Genomic DNA, 19229 nt, shown 5'->3' with positions numbered 1-19229 from the left:
GAGTTTTAAATTATTATTTTTATAATAATATAAATTTTTAATAATTTATAAGTATTAATAAAAAAACTTATTCCATAAAATAATTTATATAATTGTCCTTCAATAATTTGATAGAAATCAAAATAATAATTAAATAATATTCAACTCTTGTAAAGAAAATATTGATTTAATTAGCTTCGTGATCTCAATGTTAGATGTTATGATTAAAGAGAGCAAATCAACCGTCTTAACCTCAAATAGATAGATATATATATATATTTATATACTTGATTTTGATATATTTATTTTATAAGAAAATTTGTTATATTTATATTTTTATTTTATTTCATTTAATTATTTATTTTAAAGTTAATAAAAAATATTTAATTTGTGAATTTACTTAACATTTTTAATGTATAAAGTTAAATATTAAAAAAACAATTATACATCTAAACCACTTCATATATGAGGTAGTTATAATTTATAAACCAACCTAATATAAATGAATTTAAATTTATCTGGAATTGCACAAGATTAATCTTTTCTGGAATAATAATTTATGTGTCAGTTTTTATAATATTTCTTATAATAATTAAAATCTCTCACTCATTCTTTACAGAAAAAGTGTAACGAAGTGATAAAAAAAAATTATTTTTTTCAGTTAGATGAGCTTCTTTGTCATATTTTCTATTTCAAATTCTCTCTATATATAGTTTCTCTAAATAAAAAATAAAAATTTATTATAAATAAAGTTTAATAAATAGTGAATTAAACCGTTGGAGCTCTATCCGTTTATTTTTTGGTAGACTATTTGTCTTGAAAGAGACAATAGAACGTTCAGTGATCGTTATCGAATAATGCATTTAATTAATAATTTTATTATTATGACAACTAGAGAGATTTTATTGAGTAAACCAGTTGAAGCAGTTGTGGACCTTGTTAATCTTTCAAAGATATTTGTGTTCGTTAAAATTTGTTTTTTTTTTAATCATTGGTGAACTATTTTTTGTTGTGTTTTTTTTTTTTTAATATTTTTCTTTCAATTTTGTATTGTTTTTTTGTCGTTGAGTTTAAATAACGTCTCTCATTTATATTATTTTGTATAACCATTTTAAAAGAAAATAATAATAATGAATTAAACTTAAATAATTAATAAAAAAAGAAAAAAAAAGGAGAGAGACTAGACTAAAAGAAAGAAATAAAACCAATAATAACTTTTTAATAGTTAAAAAAGTAAATGTACCTAATTTTGAACCGAATATATGTCTAAATAAATTTTTAATTGATTATATTTTATAAACTAGACGATTAATACAACTTCATATATCTAATTTAGATAGAGGTTATTTAAATAATTTAGATGAGAAAAAAATGATAATTGGTAATAATTTTAAGAAATAGAGATGTTTTTTTAATAAAAAACTTAAAAGAGTATATATATATATATGAATAAAATAAAATTTAATAATTTAAAATAAATAGTATTTTATATTTTGGTTAATTAATTAATTAATTTGATAGATGAGATGTCGAATGGAATGATGAAAAATCGATTTTATTTTTTTTAAAATGAAATAGTTTCAAAGTAATAATAGATTTTTTTGTTTTTAAGTTTCTCTCTCAGAAACAATAAACGTACATCTTTGTTCTTCCGTGTCCCGCCTGTCTGTCAAGAAAGCGACATAAGAAAGAATGGGTCCCTTTCTTCTTTTTCTTCCTCCAAATTCATTTCGGATTCCATATTCTCAATTTCTCTCTCCCCAAATCTCGAATCCAATCGAATCTCTTTCTGGGTTTGATCAGTACTATTTTGCAGATACGATGAAGGCGGAGATTGAGTGTCTTCTTCCCGTGGACATCCTTGCCCATATCTTCTTTCTTCTAACAAGTTTCAAAGATTTGGCTCAGTAATTAATTAATTAACCTTTATATAATATATATATATATATATATACATGGGTTTTGACCAATTTAATTAAATATGCAGGGCCAGCGCCGTCTGCCGGAGATGGAAGCGGGCGGTGGAGCAATCGCTGGCGAGTAGAGAGGCTTTGAGTTTTTCTTGTTGTAAAATGGACGACGATTCTACTGCCCGCCTCCTTCTCCGGGCATACAATCTAAGGGACCTAGACATGTATGTAATTTATTTATTTAGTTAATTCAATTTTATTTAATTTTAAAATAATTTATTTTGATTATAGCTCAAGAAGTCGTTGGGGTTGCCAAATAAGTGATAATGGTCTAAAGATGATATCTTCAGCAAAATGTGTGGCTAACCTCATTTCTATTTCCCTTTGGGGTATGACAGGAATCACTGATCAAGGTGTTATTCAACTGGTACTATATCTTTTCTTTTCTTTTCTTTTTAATAAGTCTATAATAATAATACGTACAACCAAAACAAGTTAAATAGAAAAAAAAAAAACATTCACCATTTGGTAATTACATAATGGTTCTTTTTCTTTACTTTAGAAATTAAATATTCCCCACTTCACTTAATTAAATAAATATATATATTGTGTTTTTGATGAAATTTCTTTTTTAATGTTTGAGTTGTTTATACTAATAAGTGTTGTTGCAACTTAACCATCAAATCAAGTTAGAATTGGTGAAGATTCTTTTGGTGGATAAAACATAAGTATTTCAATTTGGGTATATTCTAAACACTATTTACTAATGTGATTTACATTTTGTTGTTTTGCTTACTATTGAAAGATCTCGAAAGCTACTTCCTTGCAACGCCTTAATGTTGGCGGTACATTTATAACCGATGAATCTCTTCTTGTCATAGCAAATAACTGCCCACATTTGAAGGTAATCCCAAATCTCTTAAAAACCATCCATTTACCTTTCATTTCATTGCAATCTCAAAACTTATTTTTCTCTTTAAGTTCATCGGATTGTGGAGTTGTCGCCATGTGAGTGAGAATGGACTTCTTACTATCGTTCGTAAATGTCGTAAGCTCGAGACAATTGACGTTTGGGGTACAAGGATTCCTTTGGAAGGGTTTGTTGGTTTGCTTGCAATTAGTCCTGCCCTTCAAATTAAACGGAAAGGGTTGTTCTTGCCGCCTAATATTCCATCTGTTTGGCCCGTGGTCCTCTGATTTGGTAAAAAAATAAAAATTACTTGTACTTCAAATAAGTTGATTTAATCAAATTTATTTAATACAACCATGAAATTGTAAAGTTGGTTTGTATAGGGTGATTATGTGTCCATTCATTCATTGAATGTTGGACTGTATATTGTTTAAATGTAAAGAGTGATGATGTTTATATATTAATAAAACTAGCATTTAGCCCGTGCATTTGCACGATTAATAATATAAAAAACCGTGAAAAAAAATTATGGATAATATTTTTAATTTTATTTTTAACCGTTTTAAGTTTATGGGTGGGTCAACCCACAATCCGACCCAAGTATCCAAATTAACCACAGCTCTCGACCCGGCAATCCTGACATTTTAAAAATTAAGCATCATTATATATATATATATATATTAGTTAGTTAAAAAGTTGAACTTATATTAATATTAAAACGTCCCGCGTTTATCAAATTTGGTGTTGAATTTTAAATATAAAGTCTTTGTAACCTAGTTGGTTAAAGAGTTGTACTTGTTTTGTTAGGTTGCAAGTTCGAAACATACCTCTATCATTTTTTATTTTATTTTTAACCGTTTTAAATTTAAAAACGGGTCAACCCACAATCCGACCCAAGTATCCAAATTAACCACAACTCTCGACCCGGCAATCCGGACACTTTAAAAATTAAGCATCATTATATATATATAGATTGTCACGTGAATATTGATCCTTTATTAATACAAATATAATTTTAAAGTTATTCATGAATATTTCATGATTTAATATATTTTTTTAAATTCATTTTGACCCATTTTTAACTCGATTAACACATATTTTTAATAAATGTAAAAAAATAATTTATAAATATTATTGAGATAAATTACAAGTTAAAAGTATAAAATCTAAAAAAATCACATTTAATTTTTAGTTATAATTACATTACTATAATATAATTTATTTCCTTCATTTAGTATAGAAATCTGTCCATTTATATTCCAAATTACTTTTTAAATCACTAAAAATTATTTTGTCAAAGTTTGGATCATAAGCCAAATAAAAAATGCATACCAAAATAACATGATCATTTTTTTTAACAACTCTACCTACTATCAAACAAATAAACCAAAATTTTTAAACTTAACAAGGTAATTAATAATAAACAAAAAGTTCAGCTTCATAAAATAGTTCATTAAAATCCCTGTGAAGTGAATGTAATAAATCTTTTTTTTTGATGAGTAACAATGGAGATGACAAATCAATCCCCAGCAACAAATCTGCCATAGTAAAAATCCAAAAGGCAGGTGATGAAATAGAAGATTTATATTATCCAACAGAAAAGAATGAAAAACAAAAGAATTTTATAGTTTCATCTTTTACGCAAGCTTCTTTGCCCGACCACTAGACGGAGCCCCATCCTCTTTCTTGGCCCCGGGTGCATCGGGCTTTCTGGCCCATGCAGGTGCCCTATCCACTTCATATCGATAATCGTAAAACAGTTCCTCCCCAGCACTAATCCTTTCCTTGGCAAATATTCCAACCCTATGATCCCCAGCAACCATAATAACCTACAATATTTGTGGGAAAACAAAAACAAAATGGTCAAGAGACAAGTCTTCATCTTTGATTGGGATAAAATAAGGGGCAAAACCGTAAATATATACCTTTGCATAGCAATTAGGATCTGGGGAATGATTGGCGAATTTCAATTTGTCACCTTTGCGGTATGCATCAAGAACAAACTATATAGAAAAACCAATATTATAAGGTTTTAATGAATAAAAAAATAATCAAGAGAACTAAAAAACAATGGTGCAAATGTAGTACCTGGTCATTCAGATTGAACAGAAATGAAGAATTTTCGCGATCATAGATTTTTCCACGCTTATCAGCTTCACGATGTGAGATTAGTTCTCCGGTATACTCACCAAGATATTCGTGTTTACCTACACTATTCTGATTATTCACAAACAATTACATCATTAGCCCAAACCAAACCAAACCAAACCCAAAAAAAAAGAGGGGGCCTTGTTTATCAATGTTGCATTAAACTGAACTTTTAAAAATTTGCTCAAATTACTTTCCATTGTCACTTATTGGTTAACTAGTTAAATTTTTTAAATCATTTATACACAACTGTTGAAGCTTCTTTAAAGCTTGTTTGATGGGGTTATATGGATTAAACCAATTAATCTCATTTCCATCATACAAAAACTACGTTTTCATCAAACAAAATTTCTAAATCATAACCCCATTTCTTCAAATAATCCTATAGACCAAACAAGCTCTCTATACTTGGCTGATATATTATTCTCTCTACAATATTCATAGCAATAACTTAACTGGATTAACCAAAATATGGAAACTGAAGTAACTAGAGCCATTTTTAACAATCCTAAAACATGTTGAGGAAGCAAAATGAGTTGTTCTATGCAAATTCAAGAAACAAAATGAGTGTTTTTCAAAACATTTTGCAGACATACTTTATGCTTACAATGTAACTTGTTAAATGTGTACCTTCAAAAAGGCACCCCATCCAGATATATCAGACGGTCCGAGCAAAACCTGAAGGATGAATCGACATTACCAAAGCTTAATGTCAAAGAAATCAGTCTGTAAGCAAAAAATTATGGAAGATGGCTATATAACCAACAAAACAAATTGAACCCGTTTAGAAATTATTATTTTGTCAAATTTATCATTGAAAAAAGTGATTTTGGTATGAAAAGTATGATTGAATTTTTAGATCATGATACAGAAAAAAAAAAACAACTAATAGATTTTTTTATGTTTTGGCAAAGAAGAAAAATGAGCTACAGGATTCCAAAGCTAAACATCAAGAAGGGAATAACTTGTTTCAATTGATAAAACTAAATCTAGAAAAATCAATTTTGAGAAGAATTGACAAACAAATAATACCCTTTGTTGCTGCTTCAAAAGTAGCTTCATATTCCTGCATTCATAGTTGTCGCCTCGTTGGGAAGGAACTCCCAGTGTGCCATCACCACAACTGCAAATTATAGTTTGGTATTAATAACAATTGAAAAGAATCGTCGATAAAGAATTCAGTGTAGATAAATGGTTCTCGAAGAAGCATATATTCACCTGACCCAGCAATTCCTGCAAACATCTGGATCACACTCCCTGTCTGCAGCAAAACATGGGCACTGACGGCTTCTGCATTGGCTTTTAGCACAATGACAACCTCTAAATCGATTCTTGCACATCTTTGGGCACCTGCAATATATATTTTTCTTGTAAGGCAAACTACATACTGTGATAAATAGGTTTTCTAATTTGACAAAGCTCAAAAACCCATTGGATTTTGTCAAAAGGCTCAATAACATTGTTTTTCTTTAAAGGATGAAACACATTTCATTAATCCAGAATTTGTTGTGAAGTGCACAAAAAGATGGTGAAAACCTATAAAGAAGACATGAGTGATCATAACTTACATTCCAATCAGCCATCAAAAGGAGAAAAAATTAGAACTCAAAAAGAACAACGAAGAAAAAGAAGAATCCACTCCAATTTATGATGCAAAAGAGTCAAGATTTAGATCAACACAAATACCAACGCCCAGGTCTTTAGAATCCAATAACATTGCTATGTTTAAAACACTATCCAGAAAAACTGCAAAAACTACATTTTTTGTTCAAATTTGGATCCAACAAAATTTCTGTACCACAATCCAGAAATTTGGCACAAATATTGCCCCATTCATTGATCTTTCCTATCTTTCGAGATCCACCCACCACACCCACAATATGGATTTCGTAAAAGAAAATGTGATGTGTGACAAGTGTCCTATTTACCCTCTTGCTATTATAAAAAGTTAAGACAAATTATTTATACCAAATGAAATTTCATCTATTACAATCACCCTGTTCATATCAAATTAAAAATATACATCACACTTTTTACTGGCAATTTTCTAAAGTGATTATGATGGTGAAAAACTATCAGTTTCCAAATAGGCTCATGTGGTTTAGGTGTTTGTGGCTAGGGTGGATTGTTAAGTGTTTTTCCTCTTAATAACAAAAAGAAAATAGATGGGTAATGTTGCATGAAATAAAAGCTAAATAGAAGGAACGTCTAATTTCATTATGATTTGCTGAAAGTCATTCTTTGATTCATGCTGAATATATTTTACTGAATATAACTTGGAATTATCTTTATCATAGTTGCCTAAAGATAATTGATAATTTTCTTTAACAAACGGGTATATTTGTCCTTTTAAGGAACTTGATAGAAGAATTGCAAAAAGCTTGAGCTTGTTAATTGTAGAATTATCTATCTTTCTTGGAATTTGTGCACATTACTCGACTCAACACATTACTCTATTTAAACTCAACTCAATCTATTGTTTGTTATCATTACTTTACTTTTATTGTCCTCAATATACTTTCACTCTCTTAATTAATATTGAGTTTATTAACTAATATAACTAATACATAAGACGTGTATTTTTTAAATCATACTTAAATTAAATTATAGATGTTCTTATTTGATTAATTCAGTTTTTTATCTTGGGCAAAGTTAGGCACTCTCAATTAAGGATGACAATGGTTCGGGGTCGAGAGGTGGTATCCCGTCTCGATCCCCAACAGGTATTTCTATTATATATTTTTATTATATATCATCCGCCCCGGAAGAAGAGATGAACTATTTGTCTACATTTTTTTCAGTTAAAAACTAGTTTTGATCTATTGGTAGAAAAATCATGATATTTTTTTTAATAATAACACTTCCAGACACTTACTTAGGCTAGTCATTTGATTAGTTTAGGTTATTCAGATTTTCACATTATTTTTATCTTGGCAGTTGTAATATAAATATATCTATTTATATAATAATATAAAATATATATATACATATACAATGAAATTATTATAATTTTATGTATTCAGGGGCGGATGGACAAAAATTACCATCCCGCCCCAATCTACTGACAACGTCTTTTGGGTTTTCCCAGATCAGCCCCAATCCCCGGTCAAAGCGGGAAAAATCCGCTCCAATCGGTTCGGATACCATCAGGGGCCAATTTTTAATTGTCATCCCTATTCTCAATATCTATTACTCAAAAAATGAGTATAACTCTTTTTTGGAATTAGTGCACCTTACAACTCAGCAAGTTACTCTATTTAAGTATTGCTTCTTGTAGTTATTTTACTTTATTATACTCGATATACTTCATATACCACACATGACTCAAAAAATCACACTCTTATCATTCAATAATATTATCATAATTTCACTATCAGAAGCTCTATAAGACAAAACTCACCCGCAATATTTCTCGCAGCATGTACCATTGAGAAGGCATGGACATTGCTTTCCACACGCAGACTTACAACCACAAGGATTGAACTGCCGGCAAGGCTGATCTTTCCTTTCGGAAATTCGTTTTCTAATAGAGTGATAACCAGTGGACTTCCAAGTATATTTCAAACGGCGAACCCTACCTCTCCTACGTAGAAATCTAGACCTTCTTCTAACTCCGTTTCCCTAATAAACAAACGTAAACCCTAAGTAAAATCAAGACAAACAATGGGATAAACTACATTAAACTTGATACCAACCGTTGTTTCAATGCCATCACCCCTTGAACAGCCATCAAGTAATGACCCGTCACCTAATCTCGAAGATAAGTTGTTTACGAAACAATTCATATACAAAAATACCTCCCGACAAGTCTTCAATCCATTCATAAGATTCCTAGCAATTAAACAGCTGCAGTAACAAATAAAATGAAAGATTAGGAATACTCCATTTGTCTGTCCAACAATGTAGGGGCACAAAGACAACAAAACCAAGATAAGACTTTTAAATTGACAGCTTATGAATCACAATTATCCCCGAAGGACAAAAATATCACTAAATGAAAAGGAAAGAAAAAATAAAGAGAGAAAGAGGGCCAAGTTGTACACAATAGAAAGAGAAAACTTCATAACCATGTAATAATGGGTTTCAGATTAATGCTACCAACAACTCAAACTTTACTACATTAAGGATATATTACAAATTTTATGAACAATGAATTCAAATTCTCTATATCTATCATATCAAAACAAGGAGTAAACACACAAATAAGCCAGGAAATTATTAGTAAATTATGAATATGAAATCCACACAAAAGCAACAATATTGATATGAATTAACCCTTCAATTGTGAATCTATTTTGATATGAACCACTTTAAAGCAACAATATTAAACGAGATTTTTTTTGTTCAAACTTTGAGCCTCGGATGACCATTTTTGCTTACTAGACCTTTTTACTTTTTGTAGGGTCAACATCAATCAAGGGAAATGGGGTTTCGTTATTTTTTTTATTAAAATGTTAAATAGATGTTTACATGACAAAGAAAAAATGTTGTTTATGGTTCATACAAAACGATTTCATAGTTGATATCACTATTTTTAGACTAAGGTTTATTCCCTAGACTTTATCCACTAGAGCTAGCTGGTGAGTTGACAGACTTGAAGGGCTTATTTATGGGTTTACTCTTAAAACAATATAAAGTACGCTTTTGAACAGTAAATTAGTGCATGAAACAAACCTGTTCTTCCCAAAAATTTCCATGCCTTTTTCAAATAGAGATATCTCAAAAGGCTTCCATGATCTAATATCAACTTTTTCATGTCTGAATATGTTTTCACCCACAAACTCTTCTCTGGCTAACTTTTCGTTGTCGTTCATGAGCTGATCGCCAAGTTCGTCATCATTTGGCTGCACGGCCTTCTTATCTTCAGCATTAACAGATTCCTTCTTCTTCCTGCCTCGTCTACCACCACTAGGAGGTTTTTGCTTGTGCACTGAAGAACTAGCCTCCCCGTTTTCTTTGCAAGATTTCGATCTGAGTTTCATATCCCTCATACCACAACTGACATTAATAATTGCCTCGGATTCAGATTTCTTCCGTTTCTTTTGACTGCTTATCGAAGAAACACGTTCAGCAACTCGCTTGCTATTCCTTTTCTGAACCCCACCTTTTCCGACAGGTTTGGACGATGAATTTGGGGAAGACCCTAAATTTTGTCCTTGTTTAATTTCAGAATCACTGCTCTCCGACATGTTCCTACAATTTGACGAAGCAGTTTCACTTTGACTTGATTTGGACCTCCTTCGTGGCAATGGAACTATGGACTTTCTCTTGGAAGTCGGAGGCACAGGTTCAGGGGAAGGAGTGAGCTTCTTTTGGTCGTCAGTACAAACCGGAGAGATTGCCTTGGCATTATTATTATTTTCCGCTTTCAAGGCCTTGAAAGAGTCAAATTCAAACACATTAATATTTCTAAACATTTTTGGAGGAAGATATTACAATGAAGTGATATATTAAACTCATACCAACTTATAGCACTGAAGACCACATTGTATATTTTCATCTGCAGGACAGTTCCATGGAAGTTGCTTCTCAGCCTATTAGAGAACAGAATCAAGTCAAGAATAAAGAAGATATTAAAAATGAATTAGAATATAGCTAGAGATTATTATGGAATCAGTTAATAAATATTAGGATTAGGATTATTAAAGATAAGTTTGGAACTTTATATTTATTTACATTAAAACCTACACCTACACTTATCAACTACAAAAATATATGAAATAATTCTTCAATTTTAGAGCAATTTTTCTTTCTTTCTTGACTTGATTATGTTCTCTAACATAGCCTAAGAATATGTCTCAAAAGATAAATAAAAAAGCTTAAAAAATAATCAGTTTCTATAGAATTTTATATTATGATGATTGACTCACAGGGAAGACAAGATCCTGAGAACACCCATGTAATCTACAATCATAAACCTGCAAACAAACAAAAAAATTAAGAAAACAACTTTTATCAAAAAAACGGTTACAAAAGGATTACAAAATTTCATGTGAAGGAAATTACAAGACATCGACGACAAAATAAGTTGTCAAAAGAATCCAAAGCTGCATCCAGATCCTTATCAAGCAATGGATTCTCTGAGCCCTCCACTGCACTTTCTCCCTTAATAAGAATTGTGTACCTCTCCTGTATAAGATGTTGGATGGTGGTTCATATCTCTGTAAAGCCAGCAGAAAACAAAATGGGAAACGGCTGGACCAAAGCTCACACTATGACCAGTTTTCAATTAGATGATACTCAAGAGAAAAATATGAAACATGAGACATTATGAGTTTAAACAACAAAAAAAAGATTACTAATGTAAGAATCAAACCTTAACTTCAGAAGGTTTCCTTGATAACATCTTGGCTAGTTCATCGAGTGAAGTTTCTGTTAAACCAACTTCTCTGACAGCCACCCTATAAAGTAGCAATACGAGCAACAGGTAAAGAAAAACAAAACAAAAATATATATTTAAAATTCTAAGAGAAAACTTGCACCAACCTAAGGATACCCTCTTCATACTCTGTAAATTGTTTCTTTTCTTCTTCTTCCTCGATTATCTCTTCTTCACTGTCACTACAAATTAGAGCTTCTCCTCCATTCTGATCATAGTAAATTCTTCTCCGGCCTACTACAGATTGATCTTCTTGCATTCTTTGGTTTCTGCAAAGCAAGCAAATATGCTCTAGTTTATTATGTAAAGTATTCTAAAAACTGTTGAAAACCCCGACTGAGATGAAATGCTTAGATAGTGATATAGATCAAACAATAATCTGATAATGATCTAGAAAAGAAAATTCATACCAAATTAAACAAAAAATTACATTATAATTTTGATCATGATCTAGAAAAAATCTTATATCAAACAGAAAGAAAAAAAAAAACACTTTTAATTTTAACTTTGGTGATTTTCCAATGAGGTCAGGATTGAACAATCATTTGTAAAATAGTTTCCAAATAAACTCAATAATAATCATTTGAACTGTTCATTGAGATGAAATGTTTTCTTGGGTTAGGAGGGTTTTGGCCCTAGTTGCCACTGTTCTTTGATTCATGTTTTTCCCTTCAGTTCTTCACAAAAATCATGACTCGTGAATTGGAGTTTCAAAAAAAAGACTGCTTCATTTAGAAGCAACCAATTCATCTGTATGTTTCTACATTTGAGATATAATCTGTCATAAAACTCAAATATATACTTTAGGGTTCACAGCTCAGACCTTTCACTCAAAATCTGTAAACCAAAATTTGGGATTTGTAAAATATTGCACTACAAGATATCTCAAAACACACAGGAGACTTACCTGTCCAAGAATATCCATGTAGTAAAAGGAGGTAACCTCTTGACTTCAGTTAACTTTATGGGTCGCACAGCATTTTTTACTGCTATACTTGACCCTAGCAGAATAGCAGATGAGGCTTGACCATCTTCTTGAGAATTGTTGCTATCTTTATCTCCATTTGTCAAATCTATACCCTTCTGCATATCAATAGCATCCTTCTGCCTCTTCGTGAGTAGATCTATACTCTTCTCAGAATCAGATACCTTACTGATTCTCCTTTCCATAGATAACTTAAAAAGACAGTTGCTCACATCGGTTAACTTTAACCTGTTCTCTTCCACTCTTTTCTGAACCAAATATAAAAAAAAAAATATTCAGCATCCCTTTTAAGGAAGGATTTTGAAGAAAAAGAGAATAAGTAGAAGATTGAACCTTTATGTAATCACACCGGATAGCAGCAACCCTTTTCTCTATGGTATCAATAACTGATGGAGTAGCCTTAAACATTGGGTTTGCTTCTGGCTCTTCTAACATCTGCACATAAACAATTCTTAATTACTTCAAATTCATTTCTATGTGAGTAGAAAGGAGAAGAGCTTCTTTTCAAATCAATACAATCTTTGGGTCCAAAACAAGAAGCAATTCTTAATTACCCAAAAAGAATCTAGAACAAAGTAGTCAACACGTTAACAAAATGAACATTGATCTAATGAATGAAGGTTGAAGAGAAAATGCTTTAACTAGAAGTAGTTTCCATTTCATGTGTTTTACACAATTGTTCTATCTTTCCCATTAATCGTTACATGAAAATAAGCAACATTGAAATCCAAAAGCACAATGTATATTCATCGAAACAGTATTATATTAAGCAAAGAAAAGATAGATCAGAAAAGGGGAGTAAAGTGAAAATGCAGGTAAGAAATGAGATAGATTTGAATATACCCATGAACTGACCTTTTGTGGTGGATCCGATGGATTGTCAGAAGCTGACGCCATTGTCAGCTACTAACAAATCGGAGGTGAAAGTATGGAGATCGGAGTCATACAAAGACAAAATGGAAGAGGCGGAGAAACAGAGAGAGAAAGAGAGAAAGAGCACTGTTGGGGATTAGAAAAAAGAGAGATTTTGGCGGGTAAGAATTGGAACCCTAGATATTGACTAGAAAAGAGGCGATGGCGTTTCTTTGTTTTCCGATTTCACATTGTTTATTGAAAGGGAAGGAAGGTTAAGGATGCCATTAATGACAGCCACCCTTGTTTTTCTCGGACATGTATGTCTCTTATCTTAAGTTTAAAAATTAATTTCTACTATGACTTTTTTTTTTCCTTAAAATTTCAACTTTTTACCAAGTCCAATATCATTTTTTTGATAAAAAAGATTTTATTTTATTTTTAAAATATTTTATTAAAAATATGTTATTTATTAAATTAAACTAAAAATATTATGTTATTTAAATTATTAATTTTAACATTTCTCTAAGGTTATGTAACTAATTTTAATTACATACTCTTGAGATTTATATCATGATAAGTTATATAAACTATTAGGTTATATGGATGGTTTTTTATTAATGTAAATTAAAAAAATAATATAAAAATAAATTAAAAGTGATAGGTAATAAAATATAAAAAATAAAAATAGGAGATGAAATGAGATTAGAAACGAATAATGTTGCACAATTTAATTGACTGAAAAAATAAATAAATAAATTCTTTATTTTCTTCTCTCTTCACAATTTTATTTTTTCAAGTCAACTCTCATTTTCTCCCTAATTTATCTACTCCTCAATATAGTAATTATGAAAAATATAGTAATTGGGCTGACTTTCGACTGATATTTTCGGTTTTTTACTAAAAAAAACTTTTATTATATTTTATTTATTTTTAATTATCTAAAATATTTTGATTTTTATCATTTTTAATTGAAAAAATATTATAATAATTTAAGTAATTAAAAACCTTATAACCCAACTCTTTTTTTATTAAACAATATTTTTGTTAAAATTTAATTTTTCAAAAAACACTCAATAAAAACTCAAATAATCCAACATAAAACCATAAGTGGTGTTTGTGTTGAGGGAAAATCAAATGAAAGCAAATGTTATTGAAGACAGTTAGATTTGTTTATTTTTAAAGATAATCAATGTTAAATGTGATAATTTTGCTATTTTTTTTTTTTTTGCAATACATTACAGGTGCATTAAATATGATTTATTACTACCCTCATATATGCAATTGAATGGCTAATATGCAAATAATTAAGCAATAATTTTATCATTAGCTTCTTCTTCTTCCAAAATATAATAATGTATTAGATCAAGTACATGGATTGATTATCATTTGTAAAGTAGCATTTTTGGAAAAATTACCATCACAATCATAATTATTTTTTAAATTAATTTTATTTTTATTTTTTACAAAATATGTGATTGAAATAGATAAAAAAAAATAATAATAATATCTTTGAATAAAATTGCAAAAAAAAAATAATTAACTTTTTCTATCAAACATTAATTTTAGTTTTAGTTTTTAAAAAATGTTATATTTTAATTCACTTTTAAATATTTTATAAGTAGGAAAAAGTCAATTAAAAAAAGATGTAACACAAAATAAAATACATTCATATTGTTAGTAGGGAATGATGGACTCATCTTTTCTCAAACCACATCTTTTTTATTCATAATTTTGTAATATAATATTGTTTATATTTTGTTATTTTGAGAACAGAATCACAATACTCAATCTTATTTATGTGATAAAAAAAGAATATCCCACAATTAAAGAATCAATAACCATTCCATTAGTTTTGGATCTTTGGTATCTGTTTTGAGATGTTAATTGATTTTCACAACCATACAAAATGATTATTTCTAAAAATATATGATGGGATTAAGTAGATCACATAATGTATTTTTAAACATATATGATGGAATTTTTATTCACTTTCACATCCTCTGTTCCTAATTCTATATATTTTTATTCAAAAATTATATTTTTAATTTTTTAATTTAGGCAACTACAATAATATTATTATATACAGATAGATGTTGATTTATTTTTAATTTAAACTCAAAATTATGTTATTTTATAATATATACATATACATATATTCCATACATAATTTATCATATTTTTATTCTGTTAAAGATGAAATCTCTTCTTTTTGTTGTTTTATATTATTTTTCTTTTTAATTTTATTAATTTATTTGTTTTATTATTTTAAAATTTTTATTATTTTTTAAGAATTTAAAAATTAACTTATGCTATAAAAATAAGGTTGTGTGTCGTTGTTACATCACTTAGCATTTTAAAATATTCAATTTTTATTTATTATGTGATCTTTTTTCAATATTTTATTTATTTTTAATTTATTTTAATTATTAAAAACAATTATTTCTCTAACAAAATTTGTATTTAATTAAATGTTATGTTACTCATGTAAATAACTAAAAATAGTCTTATTTATTATTATTAACATATTGGATATTTATACAAATTATTTATCTTATTATTATAAAACTAATTATAATAATATTATAGTTTTTACATATTTCTATTTATAAACGAGTTTTTATTTTTAAATATAATTATATAATTAATTCAAATATTATTAAAAATGTCATTTTTGTTAGTTTTATCTTATTTTAATAACTAAAAACAATGACTTGCTCTATTACATTTTTTACTCTCATAATATATATATATATATATATAATATTTTTTCTTATTTATGTTATTATTAAAATAGTGAATATTTATTTTATTATTAAAATTACCGATACTATAGGTATATCAAAAATACGCAATATATTGAAAATATCGATTTATAAGGTATACCGAAAAAATATAAGGTATGATACTGATACCGAAATTATTTGTAAGGTAAATGTACAAAATTTTCAAAATTTTGGTATATCTATATATACAGAAATAATATTTATAAATTAATATATATATATAATATTTATAAGAAAATAAATTGATTTAATATTAATTTAATTATAAAAATATAATTTTTTTTAAATCAAATCAAAATATAATTATATACTATAATATTATTCAATATATGTCATCTCTCACTTGTTATTAAGACTGAGAAAAGATTCAACCAAACTTTCACTCTTTTGAAAGGATGAAAAGGAAGTGAAATTAGATACCTAATTATTTCAATTATTTTTATAGATATTTTTGTAATTTCATTCTAAAACAGTTGGTAGTGAGTTTATTTTTAACTTGGGAATAATAGATTCTTTTATTAGTAATTTGAGTCATAAAATTATGAAGGCATTGATGTGCACATATGATTGACTAAAACAATAAGAATTCAACTTATGAAAAGATCATACAAATGATGAACTTGAATGGTTCAAGTAAAATGAATAAATTTAAAAGAGTGATAGTTTTTTTAATAGTTAAGTCTAAATTAATATTTATTATTATTATTATTATTTTTAAGTTAATATGTTTTTTTATGTATGAAAGGTATAATACATAAATATAAATATAAATATATATATATATATATTAACCTAAAAAAAATTATATAATTTAAACATAAACATTACCCATAACTACAAATTATAAATATTTATCATAATAATAATAAATATCAGTTAATTTAGATTAAACTATTAAAAAAAACTATCACTCTTTTAAATTTGTTCATTTTTCTTAAACCATTCAAGTTCATCCTTTATACGATGATAAGGTAAAATAAATGTATAAATGTTTCTATACCAAACCTACTTGGTATACCGTAAGGTATAAAGTATGAATAGTAATTTAAGGTACTATGATAAATAGATATTTTTTTTTATCGTTCTAACATATAGATAATTAGTAAGTTAAGTTAGTATAATTAGTATGCAAATAAATTATTTGATTGTATCTTTAATTATAATTAAATATTGTAATTTTTAATTAAATAAATAAAAATATATTTTTAAAATATAAATAATATAATAAATATAAATTTAATATACATATCAACCAAATTTATAAAATAAAATAAGAACTAAAAATTAAAAAATTATTTTAAGTTACTCGTTCAAATGTAACTTGAACTTCTCAACCAAATTTAGACTTAGCTCTAGACCTAAAGGCATTTTCAAACATTTTTAAATATAATTTTTATAAAATATATAAGTAAGATTATTAATGTCTCATAAGTTAAGAATTTTAATAAAGGTGATTTTTTTTTTTTAATTTAATATCAGTGACTTAATTTAGAAACGCCTCTACACACAGTAAAAACGTTTCTCACTTAGTCCAGATTTGATATTAGAGTACTATAACCTAAGATAGTTAGTTTCACACTACATAATTAACTATTTTATTGAGTTATTTAAATAATTTTGTTTGAGTTAGGTTATTGAGGAAAAAGATATAAGAGTATTAATATTTAATAAAAATAATAATTAAAAATTAAAATAAAGAGTTTTTGATTGATAAATTGATTGATAAAGAGATAAAAAAAAAAATTTTAAAAGAAATTTTTTTTTTAAATTTTTTAATTGTTATTTGAGATTAGAACTTTGATTATCTTTTATTAAATAAAAATCAATGGTGTGAAAATATATAAACTATCATAATTTTAGTAAAAATAAATCATGTCTTTTTTTGTATGTATCTTTATAACCTAAATAGTTATTAAGTTAAGTTATTTTTAATTAGTATGTAACTAAATTATTTCATTGTAAATTCTAAATAAATAAATAAAATATTTTTAAAATATAAATAATATAATAAATATAAAATTAATATATATATCGACCAAACTTATAAATAAAAATTATAAATTAAAAAACTGTTATTGGTTAAATTGTTCATATTGAACCTCTCTCACTACACCAAAACATAATTTTGACCACCCTTATATGTCAACCTTTATTCGTTTAATAAATGTTGGTAAAAATTAAAAAATAAAACTTTTGTCAACCTTTATATTTATACAATCACCTCTATTTTTTTATATACAAAATTTATTAAAAATCTTGTAATTTAATTATTCTAAATATTAATATTTTTATGTTTTATTTCTAAAGTTTATAAATATTTTATTTCACTATTTTAATTTTTTTAAATTAAATTTGACTTTAAATTTTATTAACATTAAAATTTAATTATTATATTTATATAACATAATTTTTAATTTTTGTATAGTATTTTTATTTTTTTATTAATATTTTTCTTTTATTTAATTATTATTTAAAAATTAAAAATAAAAAATAATATAAATTAATTAACATTATATTTAAGAATAAAAATTTAACTTGTATATTTTTTAAAATTATGAAGGTTTTTAGATATATAGAAAAATCGAAGCCCAATTCATTTTATGTGTTGAAGAGACCAATTTTTTAACCTAATCAGTTTGTTGCGTCGCAGTCATTTCGGTGTTATCTTTACTCACAACACAACTTTGGATTCTCTTTTTTCCTCACATATTTCTTTAAGATCCAAACAGAATTGCTTCAATTCTCTAGCAAACTCTCTGCGAATATAATGGTGGTTAAGATGATGAGATGACGGCCATGGTCGTCCCTTCTATCAAAGAAATTCGAAGTTAGGTTAGTCGTTCGTAGGTATAATTCGACAATTGTACTGGAATCGGATGATGAAGATCAAGTAGAAAGGAACTAAGTTTGCCCTAAGTCCGTTCCCACGAACAGTTAAGAGGAATTTCACTAAGGAGGGAAGGATTGGAGAAAACAGTATCGTATATTGGGAGGAAGAGTTTCAATGTGCATGTTTAGACCAACCTGGTTCTTCAACAGGTCTGCGTCCATGTTCCGAAACAATCACAATGCAACATTATTATTAAATACATTAGGGTTAAAAAAATAAAAAAATTCTAAACCTGAAAATATCGTCGCTTCATTTTGGGTTATATCTGATAAAGCGCAATTGAGTGAAGATTATTTTACTTCCATTTACATCATTGCTAATAGAAGTGATGAAGTTTGCTTCACTTGTATTAATAATGTAAGTACAAGTCAAGTAAGTTTCACTTAAGTG

General features: G+C 27.5%; 2 protein-coding genes across 3 annotated transcripts; one reads left to right on the top strand and one right to left on the bottom strand.

Moving 5' to 3' along the window:
- Nucleotides 1-1724: 1724 nt before the first annotated feature.
- On the top strand, nt 1725-3163 carry LOC124922349 (F-box protein At5g67140-like). The gene is made up of 5 exons (XM_047463083.1): nt 1725-1886; nt 1967-2113; nt 2181-2316; nt 2695-2793; nt 2871-3163. Exons 1-5 carry the CDS (start codon nt 1801-1803, stop codon nt 3084-3086), a joined length of 684 nt encoding a protein of 227 aa, XP_047319039.1. The 5' UTR covers nt 1725-1800; the 3' UTR covers nt 3087-3163.
- Nucleotides 3164-4220: 1057 nt separating this feature from the next.
- LOC124919332 (histone-lysine N-methyltransferase CLF) lies at nt 4221-13446 on the bottom strand. Of its 2 annotated transcripts, none has more exons than XM_047459558.1 (17): nt 13155-13446; nt 12645-12746; nt 12234-12559; nt 11434-11595; nt 11264-11348; nt 10954-11076; nt 10818-10865; nt 10410-10481; nt 9622-10322; nt 8643-8793; nt 8348-8568; nt 6166-6297; nt 5980-6070; nt 5578-5625; nt 4888-5016; nt 4725-4802; nt 4221-4628 (listed from the first exon to the last, which is right to left on the bottom strand). In XM_047459558.1, the coding sequence occupies exons 1-17, from the start codon at nt 13206-13208 to the stop codon at nt 4437-4439; spliced, it is 2715 nt and encodes a 904-aa protein (XP_047315514.1). In that variant the 5' UTR covers nt 13209-13446; the 3' UTR covers nt 4221-4436. The 2 variants fall into 2 exon arrangements, with proteins under 2 accessions (XP_047315514.1, XP_047315515.1); XM_047459559.1 differs by having other exon boundaries at nt 13167-13446.
- Between the last annotated feature and the right edge of the window lie 5783 nt (nt 13447-19229).

Source organism: Impatiens glandulifera, chromosome 1 (assembly GCF_907164915.1).
Source record: "Impatiens glandulifera chromosome 1, dImpGla2.1, whole genome shotgun sequence".
NCBI lineage: Eukaryota > Viridiplantae > Streptophyta > Magnoliopsida > Ericales > Balsaminaceae > Impatiens > Impatiens glandulifera.
Note: the sequence above shows the minus strand (reverse complement) of the source record. Positions and strands in the feature narration are given on the sequence as shown.

Excerpts from the sequence above, each read along its gene's own strand:
- LOC124922349 (XM_047463083.1), top strand. The coding sequence starts at position 1,801 with ATGAAGGCGGAGATTGAGTGTCTTCTTCCCGTGGACATCCTTGCCCAT. Across the intron at positions 1,887-1,966 it reads AGTTTCAAAGATTTGGCTCA|GGCCAGCGCCGTCTGCCGGA; the intron begins GTAATTAATTAA and ends TTAAATATGCAG. Across the intron at positions 2,114-2,180 it reads AATCTAAGGGACCTAGACAT|CTCAAGAAGTCGTTGGGGTT; the intron begins GTATGTAATTTA and ends TTTTGATTATAG.
- LOC124919332 (XM_047459558.1), bottom strand. The coding sequence starts at position 13,208 with ATGGCGTCAGCTTCTGACAATCCATCGGATCCACCACAAAAGGTCAGT. Across the intron at positions 10,482-10,817 it reads CTCAGGATCTTGTCTTCCCT|GCTGAGAAGCAACTTCCATG; the intron begins GTGAGTCAATCA and ends GTTCTCTAATAG. Across the intron at positions 4,629-4,724 it reads ATCCTAATTGCTATGCAAAG|GTTATTATGGTTGCTGGGGA; the intron begins GTATATATTTAC and ends CAAATATTGTAG.